The sequence below is a fragment of the Podarcis bocagei genome (assembly GCF_964188305.1).
Source record: "Podarcis bocagei genome assembly, chromosome: 7".
Lineage (NCBI taxonomy): Eukaryota > Metazoa > Chordata > Lepidosauria > Squamata > Lacertidae > Podarcis > Podarcis bocagei.
The window spans coordinates 29699904-29727015 of record NC_138132.1 but is presented as its reverse complement, the minus strand read 5'-3'; the positions used below and the strand labels follow the sequence as shown (position 1 = coordinate 29727015).

Here is a 27112-nt window from a genome sequence, read left to right as displayed (position 1 = left end):
AGGAGGAAAAAAGTGAGTGTTGTGGTGCAAAAAATACAGTATTTAGACAGGATTTGGTGTGCTTAATAATAATAATAATAATAAATTTTATTTATATCTCGCCCTCCCCAGCCAAAGCCGGGCTCAGGGCGGCTAACAATAAAATAGTGCAACATTCTAAAAACATTTCATTATAAAAATTAATTAAAATCAAGTTGATGGCAACCATAAGCTTAAGTTCTGTAAAGATTGCCAAAGGAGGGAATCAGGCTGCGCCCTAACCAAAGGCCTAGTGGAACAGCTGTCTTGCAGGCCCTGCGGAAAGATGTCAAGTCCTGCAGGGCCCTAGTCTCTTGTGACAGAGCATTCCACCAGATTGGAGTCGCAGCCGAAAAAGCCCTGGCTCTAGTTGAGGCCAGCCTAACCTCTCTGTGGCCTGGGACCTTCAGGATGTTTTTATTTGAAGACCGTAAGTTCCTCTGTGGGACATACCAGCAGAGGCGGTCCTGTAGGTACGAGGGTCCTAAGCCATATAGGGCTTTAAAGGTTAAAACCAGCACCTTAAACCTGATCCTGTACTCCACCGGGAGCCAGTGCAGCTAGTATAGTACTGGATGAATGTGATCTCGCAGCAAAGACCCCGTAAGGAGTCTCGCCGCGGCATTCTGCACCCGCTGGAGTTTCTGGGTCAGTCTCAAGGGCAGCCCCACATAGAGCGAGTTACAATAATCCAGTCTGGAGGTGACCGTCGCGTGGATCACATTGGCTAGGTCAGGGCGAACAAAATTAAAAGCAACTGCACAACTTCAGAGTGCTCTTTCCCATCTCTGGTTTGTCAGGTCTGCATCATTTGGATGACAAAATGCAACAAGGACTCATAGTTGCTCACTAAATCAAATGTGCATCCCAGGGACCTCAACAAACTTACAAATCAACCAAACCTAAAGTGATTGTTATGGCCAAAGAAGAAGTTGAAACACTTGTCTGCCAGAAGACTAGTGGTTATTTAGCTTACAGTGTAGACACATGGGGAATTTGGAAGGGTGAGCAATGAGCAATACTGGCTTCTAGAATCATAATGTATTAACTTCATTTGAAAAGGAATAATGAAAGAACTGTAACTCACTTCTTGTGTGGTATGTAGCCAGTGGAAAATGATAGGAATTCATAGGACTGTATCTGTTTTAGGATACCTGACCCTCCAAAATCATCCCTATACCCAACAACCTCTCTTACTTGCATCATGGTATCTTGTAGCAGTTACATGGTTGAGGGATTCCCTGCTCCCTGTACCCACAAATGCAGCACTGGAAAAGCACACACCCCTGTTGTAGTAGCCAACCAGGTATGGCATGGATGTAAAGATAGCATCTCTAGTGTAATACATATGTACACTGAATATAAATGCAGAATGAGCCCTTAAGACTATGAATATGGAGGTTTGTGCAGGATGCATTTGGCATGATTGTCTCAAAGGACTGCCTGTCATTGCATCAAGGATACTTTGCAGAAAGTGTAGTCAGAGAACAAAGTTTGGGTCAAGAAAACTTTCTTTTCTTAGAAAGGGAATCCGGCAGCTTTATGTGCCACAATGGTGACTATCATAGGGTCAGTTATTGCAACAGGATGAATGACTTCATATAACCCAGCACTGTGCTAGGGGGAACAGGAACTTTCTAGGAACCAGGAGTTCTACAGTGAGCACTACAATCTGAAGGCTTTTTTTAGCTACTTGATTTGACCAATATTTTGTTTTTTAAACTGGTCAAATGCAATCCTATACAAATACCTACACCAAACTATCCCAACAAAGAATTACCTTATTTTGTTGACCAGCCTTCCAATCATAGTTGGAAATACATCATTGGTAATGTCTTGAGCAATACAACTTAGTACCCATTTTTACTCAATACTGATATAAAATTTTATCCCTCAGCCATAAACCGATACATTTTAAACAGTGTTTGGAACAGGTTAAGATTACAATGCAGAATCACTGGATCTCTTTTATTACAGCATGTTTGCTAAATTTACAGCAGATAATAAGCTGGGTCTTCCTTGATCAAAACATTGATGTTTTAAAGTAGTACACAATATTTTAAAAAGAACATATAAAAATACCCTTTTAGAAGCCTCTATAAGAAAGGAAATACAAAGTTTATTTCCACAACTTTCATCTGACCAGAGCTGCACAGTAACGCTACCATTTTACACTTTGTTTTAAACTATACATCAGGGGAAAGTCTACAAAATTAAAGGAACGCAGATATAAATGATTGCATAGCAGAACGTTAACTTTTAACATTAAATGAAAGTTAGAAATACTATCAAATATACAAAGGTTCTAGAATCACCTCTTAAACACATTCCACAGCCAGAATTTTAAAAGCCAGCTTTATTTAGAGTGGCCGGTTAGAACTAAAATTGAAACAAAACAATTCATCAACATTCAATTATCCTACCAAGCATAAGTGGAGGGTCTTTAAGTGTTTGATACTGGCTTTCACATTTGAATTAAAAAGCTATGGTTTGTAATACAAGAGAGCTCTCTGCAGAGAATACTTTGAGATTATGCCATAGCAACTTTTCATGTTCAGTTCTGATACTGTATTACAACAAACCAAAAGTAGGATGCAGCTCTTCTTCATAGGGATGAAGAAGCTCACATTGTGATAAACTATACTGGAACTGGATATGCTACATTGCAAGTGGAGCACAATTTATAATCACCTTCTGGGTAAATAGACTAGTTTAACCTACTGTGATGTAGGTTCTGACATATAAACTCAAAACTGTCAATTATAATTATTAAAGATAGGAGACTAGAAATTGGTTCTTATGGATACACAGGCTACCTATGAAGTCATTGGCAAAAAATATTCATTCTTACATATCGTACACATTAATCCGAGATGTTTTCTTTGCAGTTTTACAGCAAGTAACCCTATGCAATTTAGAGGTCAACTGTTCACTAGATAACAATACACTGGATATAAATGTATACACATTCACCTAATTATGTAACTAAATATTTTAGGTGTCAATATAGTAGCTGGAAAAAGTACCTGGAACCTTGACAAATTCCACAACAGTCTCATGGCTGTTTTGTCTCCTTTTCACTATGCTACAAGAACCATCCCTTCAGATGTTATCAATGAGAATCTTAATACTATTTTTCACAATGCCTTAGGAACGAGCCACCTTGGCACAAGTGGGGAAGAAAAATGCAAATCCCCTCCCTCTCAGATGTCAAAGTACTAATTTCTGATTTCACAGCAGTTACCAGTGCATTACAACTGCGCAGTTTTCCAACTGTACTGCAGGGATTATTGGACAATTTAAATATACGTGAAACAGTTTTTGTTTGTGGGTGAGTTCATTAGGACAAGCTGTAAACTACTGTCATAATCAATGTGCCATTGATATTTGAAGCATAAAAATGCAAGTCTTTTACAAAAATATACATAGAAACACCACAAGAACCTCAGTAGCTGCCCATGACATTTAACAAAGTGGACTCTTTTGTATAAGATTCTCAATATTGTGTTTTAATAGTATTAATTGTCTGCTAACAGGATAACTGACGAAAGTTATTTTATGCAATGTTGCAACATCATAACTCAACTGTGTAACTGGATGATACATGCCTAAAAAACAAGGTACATTGTTAGTGGCCACTGGACTTGGGACTAGCCCATGACCTGGATCTGGATTTTGATCTAGATCTAGAATGCGATCTCGACTGAGATTTGGATCTAGCTGGTTCTTTTTTCCTTGATTCTTTTTCATATCTTGAGCTGGATTTATATTGTGTTTTAGAATCCGTTTTAGAGGTGCCTCTAGATTTAGTGCGAGATGCAGATCTAGAACGTGATTTAGCCTTCATTTCTTTTTTGGGTGATTTAGATCGTGATCTTGAATTGGACTTTGACCTTGAAAAAGATCTGTTACGGTGTCTGAACCTATCAGAAAGAGGAAGATAATACATTTGAATATGGACAAGTTGCTAGGAGTTGGGTATCTCACATCAAAATAGCTTACTCTTGCAGGCACAGACTAGTCTGATTTTGAATTTGTTATATAAAAGAATGTTTACCTATCATTATCTGAACGACTTCTGCTACGTCGGCGTCTTCCAGCAGGTCTACTGCTAAAAAGGTACATCAGAAAAAGTAAACAGTGGCATATACCTTTAAAATTATTCACACACACCCAACTACGTTAAGTTTCTTGAGAGTTGCATTTGTTTTTCATTTTTCTTCAGTGATGCACAGACTTTTGGATGGTCCATGCAAGGTACAACAACTTCCATGCATGTTATTACAAAGGTGACTTGATATCTAGAAGTGTCAAACAGTCAATATGATCTCTCTTCTCCATTACATGGCAGCATAGGTCAATCCAAGTACAACACTTACTTTCTAGGACTATAAGATCTGCGATAGCTGTAGTCAAAAGAGCGGCTTCTTGACCTCCTCCTTTCGTAACTGCGGCTTCTAGAACGTCTGTATCTGTCATAGTCATCGTAACGGGAAGAGCTGTATACATTTCTTCCTTCCTTGGCTTTCATTTGGTTTGGTGCTACAGAAGAACAGAACAGCAATTTTTTAATGTTACAATAAAAATTCTCAGCTGATGTTTGTAAATGCAATACATATTAATCATTAAGTAACAGACCCCTGAAATGACTTCCCACGACCAATGGATCTTCATCTCTGAAATGGAACAATTTAAAAAACATACTGTCTGATCATTTCAGTTTATTTTAAGATATATGGAGGGCCAAATGTTTCCCATCCAAAAACCTTTCTATAGTACTCAATTACAGTAAGTTATTGTATGCACACTCAAATACATGATTATATGAATACATTTTCTAGCTGAAATACACAAGCAACATGCAGAAATTATCAGAAACATATGCAAATCAACTTTGCATCCTTTATTTGGCATCCAGCATTCTAGTTTATGATCTGCACTCTTCTTGACAAATGAGGAAGAGTTGGACTATCAGGACTTGGACAGATACTAAGTTAGTTCTATTAACTTCAATAGGTCTACTTTTGAGTATTATTGATATTGGATCCAACCGACTAGCTTTGCTTCCAGGATTTTCTCCTTGCCTCCAATCATACACGTTAGAACCTTAAAAATGGCAAGTAGCATTCACTCCATCAGCTGTTGTGAAAGACCCAACTCCATCTGGCCTCCTCTCCCTGGGAACAGACATGCCATCAGACTGTCTCAGTGGGATGGATAGGAAGCAGGGTTTATTCCATCCACTTTGCTGAATGCCTAGCTCAATCAGGGTTTCCATAATATTTAATAATAATAATTTTATTATTTGTATGCCGCCCATCTGACTGAGTTGCTCTAGCCATGCTGGCTGGCTCCCAACAGAGTATTTAAAACACAATAAAACATCAAACATTAAAAACTTCCCTAAACAGAACCCTGAACTGTGCCATCTAGTCATTAACAACTGTTTAGGAATAGGTGCTTAAACAGTGCCTCTTCTGCTTCCCTCCATGTCCCTTTCCCTTTGTGTAATTTTTATTTATTTAGTGTAAGCTTGTGGGTCTCATTTATGTATTTCATGAAATTTATATACCGCTTGTAGAAAACCCCCTCAAAGTGGTCTTGTTTTAATTTACTGTACCATTCACAAGCCATTCTGGGAGCCTTGTTGGCTGAAGATTGGGACAGAAATGCTTTAAATATTCTAATTTATTTATTTCACAGTGCTAAACCCGCACCAGTTTTTGTCTTCTTCTGACAAGTCTGACAACACATTTAATACATAGCCATGAGTATTAGGCTTTATGTTTTACACTACACAATTGTTAAGACAGCATACATACTTTTACGATCTCCTTGAGCAAACTGGATTTCTATTTGGCGGCCACAAATCCACTTCCGGTCCAAATTATGAAGGGCATCTTCAGCATCACGGACATCTTCAAATGTGCTAGATGTTAAGGTACTTGGGAATTTGATGTATTTACAGCTACACAGTTAGCAAGCTTTGGCTTTCCCATAATGTCATCACACACCCTTGTTTACCAACTTGTCCTCATTTTTTGGCATGTTCTATGGCATAACAAAAATTAGCTGACATTAACAATATCTATTTGAGACAAAAGACAAATTTCAGTTTAAAATAATCGTTCTATAGTTGTCTATATGGGTATTTCAAATATAGCTTCTCTGAAAATCTGTTTTGCTTCCCTCAGCAGAGACTCATTAGAAGACATCAAAATGTTGCTTTTTGTTGATGAAACTAGTACTAGATTCTTAATACAGTGGAACCTCGGGTTGCAAACGTGATCCGTGCGGGAGGCACATTTGCAACCCGCAGCGCCGTGTCTGCGCACGTTGCAATTTGGCGCTTCTGCGCCGAAAGTAACCAGTTCCCGGTACTTCCAGGTTCAGCGCGGTGTGCAACCCAAAATCGCATAACCTGAAGTGTCTGTAACCTGAGGTACCACTGTACTAAGGTTTTAAAGCATGAAATTATACCAAATTTTATTATGTAATGTAATAACCCATATCCTGCATACCTCTAAGTAGCCTAAACAGGTTGTCCCTATATGTTCATATACCAAATCCTCAGAAGCCAAATTTCACCCTATTACAGGTATACTCATCTCAAATAATGAGTGATTGCATTTCACTGAGAACCATAATTTCAGAAGATACTACCAAAGTAAAGCAAATTATTACAGGGCCCACAGCTAGACTAAACCAGAAAAATTGATTGGTTAATCACTTACACAAGCAGCCAGAGGACAGCTCTTATTCTGTAGGATACATCAGGTTTGGCTCCTTTTATCTTGGCCACCAGTCAACTTCATCTTGACCTTTAACTCTTTAAGTGCTTGTCAGAAGGACTTGTCATGAGATGCTTGGTCAAAAGTGACAGATGGCTTTATCTTTATACTTTGAAAAACAACCTTTTCCCCCATTTGCAGATAAAGCGAAGCTTTGTCTCCCATTATGGCTTGTCCTTCTTCCAGCTTTTTCTTTATCTTTTCTTTTCCCAAACTTTCCCTTCTCTTCAAGCCTGATCCTTAAGAGGTCTTTGGCTTGTCTACTTGCCTTAATTCTTGAACTCTACTCTAAAGGTTCTTTCATGCTTTCTCTTTGGGGTCGCCATTACTGTACAGCTTTACACTCTGAGGCAACAACAGAGGACAGTAAATTAGGGGACAATAATCAGAGCAAAACTTTTCACCTCATTTTTATACAAATCTGCTTTTGATCAAATTATTCCAGTTTCCATTAAGTTAAACAATAAAATATCAGCCACATTTTGCTAAGCACAAGAACACGTTTATCAATGCCAGTGATATAAAACTGCAACGATACACTTGGAGGCAGCAGCAAAGGCCATTTCAATGTTAAAAGCACAAATCTGTATATGAAGCTTGCAATAACAAAGCACATTTTACTTGATGCAATTTAAATTTTAACTTATAGAAATTTTGTAAGATAGTCATCTGTGAGGGAAATGGAGCACACTACAATGACATTATATACAACACATAAGAAAACAGCTTTTTCATTTAGGGTTGTTACCTCATACACAAACGTGAATTTCAAACTTCAACACCCCTCACTAATCAGCCATCTGAAGAAAGGATATTGAACATAAGCGAATCCTCTTGGACGGCGAGTGTAGAAATCCAGAGGTACATACACATCTACTATCGGACCGTAACGACCAAATTCACGACGTAAATCTTCAGACCTGAAACAGAACACTGACCATTTGAATGTCTTTACTAATATAATCAAAGCAAGCTGAGAAGAAACAGGCTACATGAACACATACTTAAGAGACAATTGCCAAGCCACTATTTGCACGTGTCCCCAAAATCTGCTTTGGAGAGGAGTTTTTGTGTGCAAGTGGAACAGTAATGTTGGATACAACCCTAAGGGATCTATCCAACTAAGTTAGGCTTAGAGCCACTGAAATTGATAGACCTATTTTAGCTTATGTCCACTGTCCAATAGTATCAATGGCTTAACTTTGAGTGGGATTCATGTTGGATACAACCCTAAGGCTACAATTCCATGCTAACTCAACAGGGAATATAACCCACTGAACATAAGTAGAACTTACTTTAATGTGGGACTGAAGACTTTTTTCTTAGCATTTTGTGGTAACAGTCCATTCCCAAATACAAGTATATCAAATCATTATTAAAGTGTATCAATTAGATGAAAATATTTTCAAGCTTTTTAAAAAAAAAAAAAAATCTATGCTAAAGTGTCCGTCAAGATTTTTAGGAATTATTACAGAATAATAGCGGATAAAAAAGCAAAGGAGCCCATCCACCATCGCCAGGAGCTATGAACTGCTAACTGTAAATTACTTTAGAGTTGTGTTAAGGCCTATTGAAACAATGTACTTTAGACACTGAAGGAAACAGAAACTGAAAACCTAAAAAATTGTAGATTTGGATTAGAGAAGTAATTAAAACATAACATCCCACTAGATCAGGCCAAGTGCCTGCCTAGTCCGGCAATTAGTTCTCAGGGACCAACCAGATGCCTGCAGAAAACCCTCAAGCTGGATTTAACCACAAAGTACTCTCCCTTCCTTATTTCCCAGAAATGGGTATTCAGAAGGATACTTCCTCAGAGACAGAGTATAGCCATCGCAGCTGGTTGAAAATATAGGCAAAACCATCTAATGAGGATAAATTCCAAACAGAAATTAGATGGTGCCATGAATAGGAAAAAAAGGCAGACGAGATTCAGGTGGGGATGAAACAATATAAAGAGGGAAAACGAAAGAGACGAAAAGAGGACAAGATAAGAAAAAGGACAAGAAGCGCGCGAGGCGGGGGGGGGAAGAGGAGAAAAAAGAAGTCTTTGAAAATAAACGCTGCTGCGATAGGGTTTTTAACATTAATTTGTAAGCTACTCGGGGGACTGTTCCGGCTGAAGAGCGGAGCCTAAATGCCTATTTTCTTATTGTGTTTTGCCAAGTCACGTTTGGCTCCAAAAGGGAAAGCTTGAGATAAACACACAGAAGTTCAGCGGCGCTTACTCCTAGGGAACCCGCGTGCTGAGACCTCAGAACGACATTGGCGGTTAAGCGCCACGGAACAAACGCGCTGAACTGGGATGTGAAACGAGGGACATGGTGTGCAGAGGCCCGACGAAGAGCACACAAGAAGCGCGAAGAGAAGACAAATGGCGGGAAGGCGGCTCGCGAAGACCTCCGCCGCGAGCTTTCCCCCGGCTTAAACGGAGGCCTGGCGCATTCTGCATAATGCCTATGGGGAACGGGAAGAATCAAGAGAGCTAATGGCGGCGGGGGGGGGAGGGGGCTCCTCTCTCTCTCTCTCTCTCTTTCTCCGCGCCTCCGCCAGCAGGCCCAGCCAGGCGGCTGCCATGCCCTCTCCACCCCCCGCCTCACTTACACACACCTGGTGTCGTCGGCCACGTTCCGCACGAAGAGCGAGGTGTTGGGAGGCCGCAGGTAGCGAGACATGGCTCGTCCGGAGGCGGCTGGCTCGAAGGGAGAGCGAGGCAGACCGCGAAGGGAGGTCGGCGAAGCGACCCACCTGACGAAAGAGACACAAGCAGAAAGCGCCTCAGGCCAACCGCCTTGTGCTGACTTCTCGCGAGACTCGAGCCGCGCGGGGCGGCAAGACTGGCGCTCGCTCACAATAGGAGCGGAGGGAGTGCGAGCGCGCAGGCGCCGGAGAACTTTCGCCGGCCCTCTGCCCTCGCGGGGCCGTATGCGCAGGCGCCGAAGTTTCTCGCGTTCCCCTCCCAGCTCCACCCATTTCCTTCTCTTTGAGGCCTCGTCATTTCTTATCCAAGCGGGTGCTCGCGGAGTACGCATGCGTATCTGTAGAAGTAGTCGCAAGACTGTGGAAGCGAGGGGCTCATTTCCCCGCGTTTAAGGCGCGCGTTGTGTTAGTCTTTTCGGGGGTCGGGCTGAGAAGGTTGCTGTTGGCCTTTGGCCAGGCTTTCATTCATCTGGGCACTACCTTGCAGGACACAAAATCTTTCAAGGATATATTTCTACGAAAAAATATTTTCGATTTTTTTTGTATTAGGTTGCATTTTAGAAAAGAAGGTGACCTTTAGAGGTTCACTCTTCACATAATGCTCATAAGCCCTCTGCATGGGCCTAACGGGGGCAGATGCCTCCCTAAATAAATAAAAATAAATAAAAATCCCCTGCCCCTCCCAACAAAAGTCTGCCCCCCCCGTACAAAAATCCTGGGTAAGCCCATGGCCCTCTGGTTTCATTACATTGGTACAAACTAACTTGGATCCCCTGTATGGTAAATACACACTGCTCAGAGACACTGTGCCTGTGCTTTCACTGATTTACTAAAAAATAAAATAATAAATCAGGAAAATGCCCTCATTTGTAAATGGAAGACATTTTCTGTTGGAGCAATACTCTGCATATCCTGAGAAGCACTTTGCCTGCCTGTAACCACATTTGATTCTTTCACACGTAAAGCACTGTCCAGTAAAGCCTGCAGCCTGAGCGGTAATTCATGCAATGATATCTTAGGACAGTGTGTTTCTGAGGCTTGCCAGTGGAAATAGAAAGATGGTGGAGAAAACTACAAGCAAGGTACTCAGTGCTGAGGCCAATGTAATGATTAGTGATTCTATGGTTACAATCACTTCGTAGCAGATACATAAAAGTGTTGCTAGTACATCACATAAAGGTATTGTGCCAAAGGTATACAGGTAATGAGTCAAGTGAATAAAGCACTTTGGAGTAGAAGCCTAGCTAATGTTTGGCTTGTGTATATTTAAAAAACCTTCAACCAGATGGCGTTATCACAAGTCTCCACATGCCATTATGCTTCTGAAATATGATGCTGCCAGCTACAATGCGCTTGTTTTTCAAACCTTTAATGTCCTGCTCTTTCTGCTAATTATGTTTGGAATGCAGTGCCTTAAAAAATACATTTTCACTGAAAGTTTTTTTATGGTGCAAGTTACATAACACAAAACAAATCCAATAGGATAACAGTATACTTCCCCAAAAAATTGCAGCAGTTTTCAAACCGTGTTTTAGAAGAATCTAAGCATTCCTTTTGTTTCTCTGACAATATACACAACTTACATTTAAAGCGCATACCCCCTGGCAAAGAGGCATGGCAACTAGTTCATTCCTCACAGAGCTACGATTCCCAGCACCCTGGGAATTTGGAAGGGCTGTAGACCAGTTGTGGCGTATTTGCTTTGCATTCAGAAGGTCCCAGATTCAATCCTCAGCATCTCCGGGGGGGGGGGGGGTAGGAGAGACTCCTGCCTGAAACCCTGGAGAGCTGCTGCCAGTGTAGAGAATATTGAGCTAGATGGATCAATGGTTAGGTCAGCGGGAGGCAGCTTCCTCCATATCCTTAACAAGTTTCCAGGTTTCTTTGAAAATGGGGGAAATGTGCTTTAAATGTATGGTGTGTATATGCACCATACATACAAGGAAGCTTAGGATTGGTTATAGCTTCAATTTCTTTAAATACTTGTTTCTGCTCTTATTTCAGTCTACCGAAGTGAGTGGCAAAAGCACGTCCAGTTCTGAACTTCAGATGGCAGCACAACCTACGGTACTTTTGTTTTTTCAGTTTTATCTGGGGTGCATTTTTCTACACTGGATGCCATGCCTGTGCATGTGTTTGCATGTTTACAAGACTGGTGCTGCTTTATGGAGGAATTTAATCCAAGCTGCAGCAGAGCTGTGCATTCAACCCATTGAGATAACTTTGCTCCGCATTCCTGGGACTGACCTTGTTCCCTGCAGATACAGTAATCAGTGGTTGACTGTACTTTGCTGTCTGCAGCTCAGGGTTGCAGATTGCTAGTCTGCTAGCCCATTACCCTTAGTAAGCCTCTGGTATGTGTTCCTTTCACAGCTCTTCCTCCCTGCCCCACCGCTAGCTGTTCAGCACAGCTTCATCAGTGTCAGATTCAATTCTGTTTGTGTACACACCAGGGGGCTTTCAAGGATGTCTACCCTGTGCAAAATGAACCTTGGCTAGTAATGAATTAGCAATGGCTAACCCAATTGGTATGAAGCTGCTTGTTGTGCTTCAGCTTTAGAGAGCGGGTTTTCACAGGGAAAGCTCTGGGCGAAAGAGAGCGCTCAGAGCTTTAAGGCATGGAACTCACGTTGGTTAGTGTGTGGTGCTAAGAACTCCAAGGTTGCAGGTTCGATCCCTGTAAGGGACAGCTGCATAGCCCTGCATTGCAGGTTGGACTAGGACGATGCTAGGGTCCCTTCAAACTATGATATATGATACGTGCCTGTAAAGAGCAGGGCAAAAAGTAAGTGTGGATAAGCCCTTTGTCTAGTCTTTAATGAGCATTAATTCTAATTTGTTTATGGGGCAGTTCTATCAGCATTCTTCTTGATTTGCTTGCAGGTTGTTTACATGTCTTCCCATTCGTCATTCATTCCACATCTTCCAGTGCATGCCCCTGTCACTCTTCAAACTGCAGTAAGTTATTAAAAGAAAAATGTGGATTTGTTGCACTAGGGGAAGAGAGTTGTTTAAATGCATAGACCCCAGGTTCCAGTTTGTGCTGGAATCACTCACATAAAATACTGACCATCTGGAAGAACCCTAAGTCTCCTGTTTGTCATTCCCAGTGGTGTTCCAATTCTGCTTGGTGTTTCCATTTAACATTGTTGCTTTAAAGTAGCAAATACCCCAAGTTATAAAGTTCTCCAAACAGTTTGTGGTAAGTGCTGAAAGACCGCCCTTGAATGCTTAACAGGCAGGCCTGTCCCATGCTTGTTCCCACTCTATTCTGCCCAGTGTTCCAAATAACTATTGTGATTAATAGTCATCAACGGGCCTTGGGGTCATAGAAGCATAGAGTTGGAAGGGACCCTGAGGATCATCTAGTCCAACAATATGCAACTGTCCCATATCTGCCACCCATCAATTGGTCTGATCCTCAATTATTACTTTTTAATGTCCCCTCAAAGCTATTGACTATCACAACTTTGCAAAGGAGTGTTTTCCTCTATTGGTTCTGAATCTACTGCCAGTTAATTGCACTAGGTGATTCCGAGCTCTATTACTGGGGGCCTCAGTACATGTCTGGACTCCAGTCAGAATGGGATTCTCAACTAAGAAGCTCATAACTGTGCAAAGAGGGGAAATGGAGTTTCCCCCAGTGCAGCACAAAACACTGAAGTCAAAAGCCTGCTAAGGAAAACATGGATCTTTTCCTCATGGGACAGCAAGTATTTTACATGTGCGTTGTGCAATACCACCAATCAGCTTTCTTGCTAACACACTTGTTGAATTCTCAAAGCTTTATTTGTTGTTGCATATCTCGGCCAATAGGAATAACGCAGCATTGATTAAAATCACATTTTGCTTAAGGTAATTCATGCTGTTGACGGCAAAGCATAATTTTCCAAGTACTGCTTTTCCAAGTAGATATGGCCTCTGCGTATGTGTGTCTTCTTCTTAAGGGAAGATGGCAGCCAGCAGTGCTCCACCAGCTGTCACTGCAGCTGTGGTAGCAGTGGACAGCCCAGCAGCACCTAGAAGATCAAGGCACACAATTATTGTGATTAAGATCTCAAGGTGCGGAGACTAGCTCTGCCAATCATGTGGTTCTTGTCCTGAGAGCAGCAGACATACCAACTGACTGAAGTGCGGCAACAGCACTCCCAGCTGCTACTCCTCCACCATTGGCAATGGCCGCTGCCGACATCATTTTTGCAGCCAGAGAGCCAGCTGCAATTCCAGCTCCAGTGAAGCCTGCTGCTCCCAGTGCTACTGGTACAGCAATCGTGGCCACTGCTGCAAGAACACAGAATAAGGTATATGTTACATGATAGAATTAGGGGAAGTGACTATGATAAATCATCATCATCATCAAACCTTTTATTGACATCACATACAAACATCCAAAACAAATCAATACAGAATTACCACTTCCCCAGTGGCACAAAACATTTGCTAAAAGAAAGGAGGCAGAGCAGACTATCATCACATCTCTAGGTCTCCAGGGAGACGTCTGCAGTGTATTTCAATGACAAAAAAGCAAATAGATATATTTAGCCACTAACTTGGTGAGCTCTTGATCATTCCCCAGTAAAAGAAAATGTATGAACTCCAACTCTGGTTTCCATTTGGGGATACAGAGTTGATCTAGAAATTGCTAAAGGAGATCAGTATATAGTTTATAATGAAGAACCATGTGTGGAAGGGTTTCCACCAGGTGGTCTTCACATGGGCAAGTTCTTTCTCCTTCCACCCTAACTGAGAACCTTCCCCTGCCTGAGGTTTGATGGATTTGAATTAAACCTGGCCAGCGAAAATGCCCTTTTTCTTGAGGGTTAAGCAGAAATTCAAAGCAATTGTGGTTAGTTTCATGTGCCCAAGAAAGTTGAAAATAAAGAGGGAAACATGTTTCCACTGCTGCTGCTGTTAGTTCTTGGCGTTCAATATCCCACAACCTAGTTTTTAATACAGCCTTGGAAAATGGTAGGGACATCGATCGCAAAAGTTCCACTGACAGCCTGAGTTGCAGTACCTTCTTGTTAAACTGTTGTAGCCCTGGGGAAAGAAAGGGATCTAATAAAATATCGCTGAGGAGAGGATCTTTATCTGATGTAAGGCAGATGTTTAACCAGGATAGAAGAAATCTCACCCAGGCGACAGCCTCTACCTTGTGTTGACCTCCCTCTAGACACAAGGCTCCATAGGGTGCACAGCGTGGGACTACTACGATATATAGATATTTGCTTAATGCAGAAAGGGCATCCAAATTTTGTTAAATTTAATGCTGTTGGCTATCCCTTCAGTTATTCTGTTTTGATATGCCAGGTGTTCTGTCCAAGCCATTTCACAGATCTCATCAAGCCAGACTTTCATTGTGAACTCCACCATTTCCAATGGCTTGCAAGCTTCATTCATGCTGCTGCAAGCAAGATAATCACCAAAATTTGCCCAACTGGAAATCCATATTACTGAAGACTTACCCAAGCCGGCTGCACCTCCCAAAGCTGCAATTACTGAAAGAGAGACTTGTTTTAATAAGATATAATGGATCTCAAGTACATATACAGTCATACCTTGGGTTACGAACGCTGCTGGTTGTGCGTTTTCGGGTCGCAGACCGCGCAGAATCCAGAAGTACCGGAACAGGTTACTTCCGGGTTTTGGCACTCGTGCATGCGCAGAAACACAAAATAATGTCACACGCATGTGCAGAAGCTCCGGATTGCATCATGCATGTGCGCAGGCACGGTGCTTCAGGCTATGAGCACTGCGGGTTGCGAACGTGCCTCCCACACGGATCACCTTCGCAACCAGAGGTATGACTGTAAAATGCAAAAAAGCATCAGGTTTGCTACAACTGTGATGGGCATATTTGTCACTTTCAGTTACTTTCTGTTCCTCATGTTTTCCAGTCTTAGGTTCAGTTCACATTTCCATATCAGCTTGATTTAAAAGCAAATACAAACAAATCCTCATGAAAATTTCCTCACCATTTTAATGCTGTTTTCTCAAAGTTGTACAAGATTTTAAAATACATCATTAGCATTTCAAGGTAGCTTGCCTGGAAACATTATTTCAGTTTTCTGATGACTTTTTATCTTCTCTGTGTGGTCTCTTTTTAAAAAAGAATTGCTTAGCAATGCTAATGATTAAGCGGCATAATGATTTAGCCCTAAATTTAACAAAGTCAAGACAACTTGTATTACGAGAAGGTGCTGGACCCAGGTAAATGTATTTTCATACCTACAAGAGACCTCCAGTTTCAGAAACAGGGAAATTCTAGTTGAGGTGTGAGACAACACACACATTTAACCAAGTACGGCCTATTGGTTTGGATGGGAAACATCAAGATAGATTTGGGAAGCATAAACTCAAAAGCACTTGTATGCGGATGATGGCGCACAAATACACACTCAGAAACAGTAGCCTGTGTATGTACATGTTAGTGCCATAGTCTGGACGCAGTCCAATAGCGAAGTGTGCTTCTAATTTTAACCTAGGCTGAGTGGGGGCAGAGGTGAGGAGAACCCCATGTCCCTGACTGAGAAGAGTTCGAGAAGACTGGAAGGTGACAAGTTACCCAATCCCTAAGAAAGTAAATAGGCTCTCTTACCTGGAACGCCCACCATGTTGGCTTTAAGAGACCTGAAGAGAGATGCCAGAAACTCAGTTAGGCTAATGCAGTGTACAATTGTGTGTTAAACTATGGAACTTGATCCCACAGGAGCCAGTGATGGCCACCAATTTGGGTGAATTTAAAAGAGGACGGGACAAATTCATGGAGGATAAGGCTATCAATCTCTACTAGCCACGAGGGCAGCAATGCTTCTGAATAGCAGTTGTCTGAAACCACAGGAGGGGAGAGGGTGCTCCTGCGCTGGAGGGTTTTCCAAATGCATTTGGATGGCCACTGTGACAACTGGACACTGTCTATTTAGGATACAGTGGTACCTAGGTTTACGAACTTAATCTGCTCTGGAAGTCCGTTCTTAAACCAAAGCGTTCTTAAACCAAGGCGTGCTTTCCCATAGCAGCAGGGAACGCAATTTACAAATGGAACACACTCAACAGGAAGCCGAACATGTTCTTATTCCAAGGCAAAGTTCACAAACCAAAACACCTACTTCCGGGTTTGCAGCGTTCTTAATCTAAGTTGTTCATAAACTAAGCTGTTCTTCGACCAAGGTACCACTGTAATTCTATACATCTGACAAAGTGGACTCTGGTGGTTTAACTACCAATCCCTCTTTCCCAGTTAAGTCAGGGTATTGTAGTTTTTTAAGAGAGTTAATTAAGAACTCTCAGCACCAAGGCCAGCTCAAAACATTTTGGTGCCTGAGACGAACCAGAAAATGGTGTTGTTCCCTCAGGAATCCTGGGAATTGTAGTTTGTCAGTTTGTAGCCTGACATGTAGATAAACAAAATGCTGGGAAGAGGGTTCCCAACTCTGTCATCTGTCTGGCAGGAAAATATTAAGAAGAATTCCTGCATGCCAGGTTGCTGCTAAATGGCATAGAAGGACCGGCAAGAATGGTAGCAATCCCAACGCACAATACGGGATAGTCCGAAGTCTGAAAATAGGCATACGCCCTGTGAAAGACAGGTGTACTCTTTTAAAGCCTTCTCAGACATGTAATTTTATTATGTACATTGGTTTTTTAAATCTGTTGCTTTTATCTCCATTTTATCTCCATCTGTTTGAAAGCAATATTGTCTTTATTGCTATATAAAGTCATTATTGCTATATGACTATTTCATACAATTTTATGTATAGTTTAGAGGGGTTGTTTTTTTTAAAGTGCTATATAAGGGATGTGTTTATGCGTGCAGCACCTCCATTTTCAGAGGCAAATATACCAGCAGCTGCAAAACTGCAACTGCCCCAAAGAATAAATGCTGAGAAACAGCATAAAGCCAAGATTTGATTTTTAGATGCAAATAAATAACCATGAGTATGAATTAAGGGGAAATAAAAGTGCCTGACAGCAGCACTGGACACCCAGAAGCTCAGGAGGAGGATAAGAATATTGCTTTTATTTGTGGTGTCTAGGATTTTCTGTAACAGCTGTGTGGCAGACAGAAATGCCAGAAGGCCAGCTCTCCCCATCAAGGCATCCTCATGCTGGGAAAAGCTGCACCCTGTTTTTTGTTTTTCACCCAGACACAGATAACCTAAATATGAAAGCATGAGAAGTCACCTTCCTTGCCTTTTCATCAGGAAACATAACACTGCAAACAGTGTTAGAAACTCAGATATGAAAGCTAGGAATCTTAAACCTTTGTTATGGGCGCCGCAACGGAATGTCTAGGTGTGTTTTTTATAACAATACAAAGCTGAAAATCAATGAACCGCAGCTAAAATCTTATGTTCATTTTTCACATGGTCTAGCCCTCATCTGAAGACTGCAAAAAAAACACAAAGCCATGCTTCCTTTGCCCACACTGCTAATATTCTTATGAGGGTCCCTTCGCCCATCTCCAGAGAGTGGCTGGAAGTGGGGAGGCAGAAAAAGGTCCTCCTTTCCTTCCAGCAGTGGCAGTTTTAATCTGAAATCTGAGGCGCAGTATTGCACCCAGAGCTCAGAAGCTGCTGGAAACAAATTCCCTGATGCAAAACATGCCAAAACAATGGGGAGTTTCGAGACGGAAGAGAGGAGCCTCCATTTCAGTTTGGATTGCGTCAGAATGACGGGATTAAAGTCTAAATCAGGGATGGCCCAGCCAGGCCCAAAGCCCTGCTCCCCACACCACCCACCTCCCTTTGTTTGCCTCTGGCTCGTTCTGCACAGGCAGCAGCTCCCAGCCAGCGGATGAGGATTTTTTCTCTGCCTTCTCCCCGCTCCTGCTGCCCCCAATGTGCCTGCCGCTCACTCTGCACAGCAGCGGCTTCTCAGCTGGCGTCTTGGCAACAGAAAGCGAAGGCCCCGGACCCCTATGCTGGCCCTGCAGTCCCCTGCAAGGCGCCACCGAATGTTTCCATATAGCTTTAATTGGTTCCAAAAATTTAACAAGCGGCTGCCGGTTATCCAAAGAGTCTGCTTGCTTCAATCCATCCTATAAGTGTTGCATAGAGCTAATACACCGCTAAAAATATAAACAAGTTACCTCTTACCTGTTTTTCCTTTCTGAAATGCAAATGTTTTTGTTAAAAAATGGCATTCAGTATTTACATTGCAAGCATCCTATTAACAATACTTTTACAGCTAGATCTTTTATTCTGAAAACATCCTTAAAGTTGTCTAACAGCAAAAACGGGGCCAGTGTTATTCTTTAATTCCTTTTACAATATCCTGCCGAAAACACTGCATATCTGTACATATCGAACAAACTTAACATCTACTAAATTCTTGGAAAACAGACATTGGGGTGGGTGTGATACTTGGTCTTCCATATGAAGAGAAGTCAGCTCTCCAAAACAGAACATCTCTGCTCAATTTCCCTTGATTGTTTTGGTTACCGCTGCTAGAAGCTGTTACTTACCCACGCCTCTCCTCGGAGATCTGCAGCTACTTCCACCACGTTTTCTATATTGGGGAGAGGATAGTGATTGACAGCATCCTCCGCCAATGGAAACAGTACCTAGACTCTCGTTCCATGTTGCAACCCCCCCCCCCCCAGTTTTTAAGTGATTCTCAGAGACCAGCCCACAAAACCTTTAGGTTTCTATTTTCCCCTCTTCTGAAGAGGAAGGGAGGAAACGAAAGTGGCATTGATACCACGTGGCTTGTAATTTAATGATTCAGTTTTCCCTTTTGTAGCTTGCCTAGGAGCAAGAAGAGATAGACTGAGCTACGTCTCTATGGGAATATTCACAAATTAAGCATTTTCATCAGGAACCATGAGAACGTGAAAACCATGAAACAAGGACTGAGTCTATGAAGTGTTTTGAGCATATACTGGTAATGAACCCTATTAAAACTCTTCTCCCCACCATTTTTTTTAAAAGGACAATCCAGTAACTAATTGTAGCTGGAAAATTTCAGGAGATGAATGGAACTATGTAGGGGAGGAATGAAATGATAAAGCTGAGTCATGATGAGATTTCAGTACTTGTATCAGAAAGGATTCAAAATTCTTCAGACAAATCCTGGGAGTGTGAAAGAGGAAAAATGTGGCAGTGAAGGGGTGGGATGGCTCTTTGTAATTATGCTAGAAGGTAATGGAAGCAATTATTACTGTGATTCTGGAAGAAAACTGAAGCCCAGGCAACACCAAATAAAAATAAATCATTCTGCATCTGCAGTAAGCACGGGTGTTGTGAAAGCTCACTAGCACATTTTTGGGGTTGGGTGAGACTGTCAGCCCAAAGTGGTGACATTTTGGTGAGTGATATTTTTCATCATTAACTTTCAGGAGGAGTTTTAAAATATTCCTGCATACCCATACATTTGATTCATGGGTAGGCAAACTCCGGCCCAATCGCCTTCTCAGTCCGGCTGTGGACGGTCTGGGAACAAGTGTGTTTTTACACGAGTAGAATGTGTCCTTTTATTTAAAATGCATCTCTGGGTTATTTGTGGGGCATAGGAATTTGTTCACCCCCCAGTATAGTCTGGCCCCCCCACAAGGTCTGAGGGACAGTAGACCGGCCCCCTGCTGAAAAAGTTTGCTGACCTGATTGATAGCTGAAAGATACTACTCCCAGTAAACTAGACATTACTAGCTTTCAGAGCATTTCTTAAGTTTTTGGATGTTTTTAATGTTTTCATTTTATTTACAACTGTGTTGCGGACAAAAGGTCCAATGGTGGGGTGACCTGAGCCATTAATCACACCAGGATTGAGAAGGAAAGATTTAATCAGACAGCAGGAAGAAAGTATGGGGAAATCGAGTTCCAAATCCTATACGTACAGCATTTGTGGCATGCTCACACATTTTATACAGTTAACTCTATATGCAGTAATACTTATGACGATTCAATTGACTATCAGCATCGGCATATGCAATCCCCTTAGCAACCTACTTTTTTCTTTTCTTATCTTGCACAGCCAGCAGTGTGTTGTTGTTGTTTAGTCGTGTCCGACTCTTCGTGACCCCATGGACCAGAGCACGCCAGGCACTTCTGTCTTCTACTGCCTCCTGCAGTTTGGTCAAACTCATGCTGGTAGCTTCGAGAACACTATCCAACCATCTCGTCCTCTATCGTCCCCTTCTTGTGCCCTCCATCTTTCCCAACATCAGGGTCTTTTCCAGGGAGTCTTCTCTTCTCATGAGGTGGCCAAAGTATTGGAGCCTTAGCTTCACGATCTGTCCTTCCAGTGAGCACTCAGGGCTGATTTCCTTCAGAATGGAGAGGTTTGATCTTCTTGCAGTCCATGGGACTCTCAAGAGTCTCCTCCAACACCATAATTCAAAAGCATCAATTCTTCGGCGATCAGCCTTCTTTATGGTCCAGCTTTCACTTCCATACATCACTACTGGGAAAACCATAGCTTTAACTATATGGACCTTTGCTGGCAAGGTGATGTCTATGCTTGTTCTCTTGACAGAACTCTATTAGCCTTTGCCCTGCTTCGTTTTGATCTCCAAGGCCAAACTTGCCAGTTGTTCCTTTTATCTCTTGATTCCCTACTTTAGGATTCCAATTCCCTATAATGAGAAGAACATCCTTCTTTGGTGTCATTTCTAGAAGGTGTTGTAAGTCTTCATAGAATTGGTCAATTTCAGTTTCAGAAGTAAAAAAAGTGGATCCGTTGCACTAGGGCAAACTCCCAAGAGACTGCGATCTACTTACAGAAGAAAAAACTGACAGTGATCTACCCATTTTGGAGGGGTTCAGGTTAAAGTTGTTGAGCTTTTTTTTAGGGAGGAAAGCCAAACTCCAAACTTTGACCCGGAAGTACTGGAACAGGTTACTTCCAGGTTTCAGCGCTCACTCATGCGCAGAAGCACAAAATGATGTCACATGCAAAAGCGCCGGATTGCATTGTGCGCAGACGCAGCGCTTCAGGCTATGAACACTGCGGGTTGCGACCGTGCCTCCCGCATGGATCACGTTTGCAACCAGAGGTGTGACTGTAAAATGCAAAAAAGCATCAGGTGAGCTACAACTGTGATGGGCATATTTGTCAGTTTCAGTTCCTTTCTGTTCCTCATGTTTTTCAATCTCAGGTACAGTTCACATTTCCATATCACCTTGATTTAAAAGCAAATACAAACAAATTCTCATGAAAATTTACCAACATTTCAATTCTGATTTCTCCTAATATATACATTTGTATGCAATATTCCCTAGTGCACACTTTTTTTTTTGCAAAGCAATTTCTCTAAAACAATACATTTCAAAAAATGTTATTTTTAGTAATCTACACATTTTTAAGGACAGTGTGTGCCTTTTTGTACACATTGCTTGGCTGAAGAACTGCACTGCAAAATTCAGTGAAGTGCACATCTCAAAGGGTTGCTGTTTTGGTTCTTGTACTGCTTCTGAAAGTGCAAATTAGGGAGGTTCACCTTCCAATTTGAAAGGAAATGAGTTTCTCCCCCATCCCTACCTGTGGCAGAGGGAAGTGGAAGCTATCAATTGGCACTGTGCCCAGAAATGAACTGCTATCCAGTGCAAATCTTTTAATACTGGGCAAGATATATTTCAAACTGGCATTTTCCAACATAATGGCACAGTTGCATTTCTTAACCAGCTTCAGTTTCCGTGCTGTCTTCAAAAGCTGCCCAAGATGTGGCCTGTTACATTAATCTAAGATGTTACAAGAGCATGCAACTGCCCATGCAGAACTAGAAGAAAAGTATTTCAGATTTGTTCAATTCTTTCATCTAGTCTTAGTCACTATGTTGTACAAGATTTTGAAATACTTGCATTTATACCCACAAGAGACCTCCAGTTTCAGGAACGGGGAAGTTCTAATTGAAGTGTGGGGCAACACACACATTTAACCAAGTACTGCCTACTAGTGTACATGAATATTAAGACAGATTTTGGAAACATAAAATTAAATGCACTCCTATGCGGATGAAGGCACATGAATACATGCACAGAAACAGTGTTCTGTGTACTGGGATGAGTGTTGCGCTGTGTTCTAAACCACTGAGACTCTTGGGCTTGCCGGCAGTTCAAATCCCCATGATGGGGTGAGCTCCCATTGCTCTTCATGCTTCATCCTAACGGTGAAGCATGCTTCCAGTTTTAATCTGCGCTGAGTGGGGGTGGAGGTGAGGAGAGTTTGTGTCACTGAGAGTTTGAGACAACTGCTTTGGACTGTAAGGTTACAGTTACCCAATCCCCAAGAAAGTAAACAGGCTCGCTTACCTGGATCAGCCATGCTGGCTTCCTAAAGACCTGTATAGAGATGCCAGAAACTCTTGTTAGGATAATGCAGTGTACAATTGTGTGTTAAACTATGGAACTCAATCCCACAGAAGGCAGTGACGGCCACCAATTTTGGGTGGCTTTAAAAGAGGACTGGACAAATTCACGGAGGACATGGCTATCAGTGGCTACAAGCCACAATGGCTGTGCTCTGCCTCCAGTTCAGAGACTGCAATGCTTCTGAATACCAGTTGCTAGAAACCAGTGGAGTTGCGATGGAGGGTTTTCCAGATGCATCTAAATGGCCATTGTGAAAACAGGATTCTAGACTAGATGGACCATTGGCTTGATCCAGCAAGATCTTATGTTCTTAACTAACCACCACTCAGACTCCCACTGCGTCCAGAATCCACTCGCACATTATGCCACTGCACTGTTAAATTGATTTGCTTAAAACAATTCCCAAGGTGGGAAACTGCCGTGTTAATTCTGTTTCACAGCAAAAGCAACCAAGAGTCGCATGGTAACATAAAGACTAGCAAATTATATCCAGCATAAGCTTCCATGAGTTAAAAAAGGACTCTGGTTCATGGGTGTAATGGGGGGAGCAGCTCCCCCCCCCCCCCCGATGAAGTAAAACAATATACTGTAAATTCTTAACTAACTGACCAATCAGGTCGGTTCTGCCCCCCCAACAAAAGTCCTGACCCCCCCACCAAATCCTGTCCCCCCCCACAAAGATCCTGGCTACGCCCATGTGCTGGTTGACAGTATTGTACCACTTTAAATGGTCCTCACGGCTTCCCTCAAAGAACACTGGGAACTATAGTTTGTTGAGGGTGCTGAGAGTTGTGAGGAGATCCCTGTTCCTGTTTGAGAGCAACAAGTATCAAAGTGGTTTAACAATCACTCCCTAAATAGTTACAGTGACAATTATCCTCCTCTGCTGGTCTCTGTTTCGGGAAGTTTTTACTGTGTGACATTTTGTTTTTATATTTTGCTGGGAGCAGCCCAGAGTGGCTGGGTATTCATACCCAGAAGGGTGGGGTATTATTATTTCCCTTTACACAATTACCAACTGCCTGGGGTTTTTTTGCATTTTGTTCCCCCCTTGACCTCTCCATACCCTCTGCCTCCCAAGCATTTGTGTGTACATCACTTGGCCAATTTAGGATAATTCTGATAAAGTGGTTAAGCAATCAATCCCTCTTCCCAGGGAACTTAGAAAATGGTGTCCCCTCGAGGAATCCTGGGAATTGTAGTTTGTCAGTTTGTAGTTTGGCATGCAGATAAACAAAGTGCTGGGAAGAGGGTTCCTCACTCTGTCATCCGCCTGGCAGGAAAATATTCAGACATTTCTGCAGGCCAGGCTGCTGCTAAAAGGCATAGAAGAGCCAGTAAGAAGGGCACTGGTGGAAAAAGTTAGTTGGATAAAAAGTTAGTTGGGGGTGAGGGTGGGGTGGGTAGCCACGTTTTTTGCTGCGGGTGAAGCCTCCAGGGGGGTGTCAATTTTTTAAATATTTTTTTATTAATTTTCAATTATAATCCAATAATAGCCTCATTATAACACTACCTATTTATAATACAATTAATAATATCAATCATTAAGATACCAAATTATATAATTTAGATAAGGTGGCCCCCAGGTGCTGGAATTGATGATTTGATGATTTTCTTTATTTTTGTGTTCCAAAATCCTACTGATTTCAATTACATTCCGGTCATAATAATCCCTATCCAGAGGGGCGTCATTGAGGCTCCCAGCCTGCAGGGCTTCAGGGATTAGCTTGCATGCCCAGCCTTCCTGTTCGTAAGAGAGCAATCCTGATTCACGTTTCCATGCACGTATATTGTTCTTTGCACTCTTATTCCCCACCCACCCCCATCCTCAGTCAGTTTGGCTCTGGCCTTTAATATATAAGAACAATTTATTTATCTCACAGCTAACCCCTGTCCCCCTGAAAGGATATCTGTGGCAACTAAAAATGAAGTCAGACAACTAATAAAGCAGGCAGGAGTTTGCTGGCAACAATTCAAGAGTCAAATAGAGTTAACACGGGCAATATGCAATAGGAACGTAGGGATCACTTCCCTGCAATGGGATGGATAAAAGAAAAGGGGCTCGAACGCACATGTGGCTGCCTGCAATCAGTTCACAACGCTGAGAATAAAGATAAACTGGTAAAATAAGGGGGCTGGGTTAAAGCTAAAGGGAAAACCTCAAAGGAAAACCTCAAGAACAAGGCAGGTGTTCAGGGCTCCCGAAGCTGAGCTGCAGCCTTAGAAGGGGAAAATGGGGCTTTCAGAGGTGGTTTTTACTGCCCTGCTGCTTCCAATTTTTAAAAGGCAAATTGCGGGAGAAGATGCAGCAGTCAATCACTCTCTCACTCTCTCCAAGCACCCACGCTAGCAAACAAACACACAGGCAACCACACACTCACAAAGCACACACACTAGCAAACACACAGTCGCGCTGCACACACAATCAAGCAATCAGAGTGGCCAAACCTCCTAGCAAGCACTTCCCTGGCTTCTGCTTACCTCAACGAAGATGACCCTGTTGACTCGAAGAAAATGTGTGTGCAATGGCAGGGATGGCTGGCGCGGCCGCATTTAAACGGCAAGCCACGCCCCCACCGAGCTTCCCTATTGGGTGCCCAACTGGGGAGGGGCGTGGCACACCAGCCCTGGAGTTGAAGCAGGGGGCGGAGCGCCCCCTGCATGATGCGGGAATCGTCTCCGGCTCACAACCCCTCCCTCTGGTAGGAGGAGAGGATTTTAACCCCTGAATACTGTACTGTGCTTTTAATATAACCAAATGTAAATTTAAAATGTGCAGACTTATATGATTAAAAATTCATAGTACCAGGAAAACAGCCAACAGCCACCAGGTTATACTAAGGTGAAGTAAAGAACGTCCTCACAGCCGAAGAGTTAATCTTTAGAATTTCCTACCTAACATTGCCATATGACTTTAATCCAGAAATTTAACAAGCGGCTGCCAATTATATGAGGAGTCGGCTTGTTTCAATCTATCCTATATATGTTGCATTAAGTTAACAAATTGCTAACAATATGAGCAATTGTATTAAGTTACCTCTCACCAGATTTGCTTCTGTCGACAGGTGTCTTTGGTACAGGTACTGTAACGAGCTGGGATTACAGGTAAGACCGCTCCCTTACAGCAGGTGCTTCTAATCTCAGCTCATTACATACAGTGAAGATACCAGGTAGCCTGACATCTGGCTGGTTGATAGGGGATCAAATACTTATTTCACTCATTCTAATGCACATCAATCTCTAACTTTTGTCTTCTGGGTTTCTGGGGGTTTTCCTCTCACAATCTCCAAGGCCAAACTTGCCAGTTGTTCTTTTTATCTCTTGATTCCCTACTTTAGCATTCCAATCCCCTATAACGAGAAGAACATCCTTCTTTGGTGTCATTTCTAGAAGGTGTTGTAAGTCTTCATAGAATTGGTCTATTTCAGTTTCAGAAGTAAAAAAAGTGGATTCATTGCACTAGGGCAGGGATGTCAAACTCCCAAGAGACTGCGATCTACTTACAGAAGAAAAAACTGACAGTGATCTACCCCTTTTGGAGGGGTTCAGGTTAAAGTTGTTGAGCTTTGTTTTAGGGAGGAAAGCCAAACTTGTTGACTTTAGGGGGGAAAGGTAAGAGTCGCTTACCAAAAGAACGCTCAGGATCATGACGAAAACTGTCTTCCGTACTAGCGATTGTGCACAAATGGAGGATGGGGCAAGGGGGCGGGACCAGATGCTCTTTTGCCCCCGCAAAGGAAAAAGAGCGCAATTTGACATCCCTGCACGAGGGGAAGTGTTGTTTAATCCACTTAAATACATAGACCTTACGTTCCACTTTGTGCTGGAATCACACATAAAATACTGACCATCTGGAAGAACCCTAGATCTCCCGTTTGTCAGTCCCAGTGGTGTTCCAATTCTGCCTGGTGTTTCCATTTAACACTGTTGCTTTTAAGTAGCACATACCCAAGTTCAAAAGTTCTCCAAATACAGTGGTACCTCGGGTTACATACACTTCAGGTTACATATGCTTCAGGTTACAGACTCCGCTAACCCAGAAATAGTACCTCAGGTTAAGAACTTTGCTTCAGGATGAGAACAGAAATTGTCCAGTGGTGGCGCAGCGGCAGTGGGAGGCCCCATTAGCTAAAGTGGTGCTTCAGGTTAAGAACAGTTTCAGGTTAAGAACGGACCTCCGGAACGAATTAAGTACTTAACCCGAGGTACCACTGTAGTTTGTGGTGTGTGCTGAAGGACCACCCTTGAATGCTGGCAATATAAGTTTTGTGAAGCTTAACAGGCAGGTCTGTC

General features: G+C 42.4%; 2 protein-coding genes and 2 long non-coding RNA genes across 8 annotated transcripts; 1 reads left to right on the top strand and 3 right to left on the bottom strand.

The window, feature by feature from the left end:
- Nucleotides 1-1972: 1972 nt before the first annotated feature.
- SRSF10 (serine and arginine rich splicing factor 10) lies at nt 1973-9654 on the bottom strand. 3 transcript variants are annotated; one of them, XM_081204093.1, is made up of 6 exons: nt 9414-9653; nt 7625-7729; nt 5841-5944; nt 4398-4560; nt 4076-4129; nt 1973-3941 (listed from the first exon to the last, which is right to left on the bottom strand). In XM_081204093.1, the coding sequence occupies exons 1-6, from the start codon at nt 9482-9484 to the stop codon at nt 3647-3649; spliced, it is 792 nt and encodes a 263-aa protein (XP_081060219.1). In that variant the 5' UTR covers nt 9485-9653; the 3' UTR covers nt 1973-3646. The 3 variants fall into 3 exon arrangements, with proteins under 3 accessions (XP_081060219.1, XP_081060220.1, XP_081060221.1); XM_081204094.1 differs by having other exon boundaries at nt 9420-9653; XM_081204095.1 differs by lacking the exon at nt 4076-4129 and having other exon boundaries at nt 9414-9654.
- LOC308592552 lies at nt 6010-7551 on the bottom strand. The gene is made up of 2 exons (XR_014010539.1): nt 6753-7551; nt 6010-6069 (listed from the first exon to the last, which is right to left on the bottom strand). It is a non-coding gene; the product is annotated as an uncharacterized lncRNA (long non-coding RNA).
- Nucleotides 9655-13275: 3621 nt separating the features above from the next.
- On the bottom strand, nt 13276-22787 carry LOC308592547 (uncharacterized protein). 3 transcript variants are annotated; one of them, XM_081204121.1, is made up of 5 exons: nt 18976-19112; nt 16108-16139; nt 14975-15007; nt 13629-13790; nt 13276-13528 (listed from the first exon to the last, which is right to left on the bottom strand). In XM_081204121.1, the coding sequence occupies exons 2-5, from the start codon at nt 16121-16123 to the stop codon at nt 13452-13454; spliced, it is 288 nt and encodes a 95-aa protein (XP_081060247.1). In that variant the 5' UTR covers nt 16124-16139; nt 18976-19112; the 3' UTR covers nt 13276-13451. The 3 variants fall into 3 exon arrangements, with proteins under 3 accessions (XP_081060247.1, XP_081060246.1, XP_081060248.1); XM_081204120.1 differs by lacking the exon at nt 18976-19112 and adding an exon at nt 17937-18079; XM_081204122.1 differs by lacking the exons at nt 16108-16139; nt 18976-19112 and adding an exon at nt 22760-22787.
- On the top strand, nt 14986-15543 carry LOC308592557. The gene is made up of 2 exons (XR_014010547.1): nt 14986-15103; nt 15141-15543. It is a non-coding gene; the product is annotated as an uncharacterized lncRNA (long non-coding RNA).
- Nucleotides 22788-27112: the final 4325 nt, after the last annotated feature.

What these genes read in the sequence shown, in the direction of transcription:
- SRSF10 (XM_081204093.1), bottom strand. Translation starts at nt 9,484, where the DNA reads ATGTCTCGCTACCTGCGGCCTCCCAACACCTCGCTCTTCGTGCGGAAC. An exon ending in TGCTCAAGGAGATCGTAAAA is followed by an intron (nt 4,561 to 5,840) that starts GTATGTATGCTG and finishes GTTCTTCTGTAG; the next exon opens with CACCAAACCAAATGAAAGCC. An exon ending in AGATCTTATAGTCCTAGAAA is followed by an intron (nt 4,130 to 4,397) that starts GTAAGTGTTGTA and finishes GTACCTTTTTAG; the next exon opens with CAGTAGACCTGCTGGAAGAC.
- LOC308592547 (XM_081204120.1), bottom strand. Translation starts at nt 17,971, where the DNA reads ATGGGCGAAGGGACCCTCATAAGAATATTAGCAGT. An exon ending in CTCATAAGAATATTAGCAGT is followed by an intron (nt 16,140 to 17,936) that starts GTGGGCAAAGGA and finishes ATCTCTCTTCAG; the next exon opens with GTCTCTTAAAGCCAACATGG. An exon ending in GGGAGGTGCAGCCGGCTTGG is followed by an intron (nt 13,791 to 14,974) that starts GTAAGTCTTCAG and finishes GTGTTCTTGCAG; the next exon opens with CAGTGGCCACGATTGCTGTA.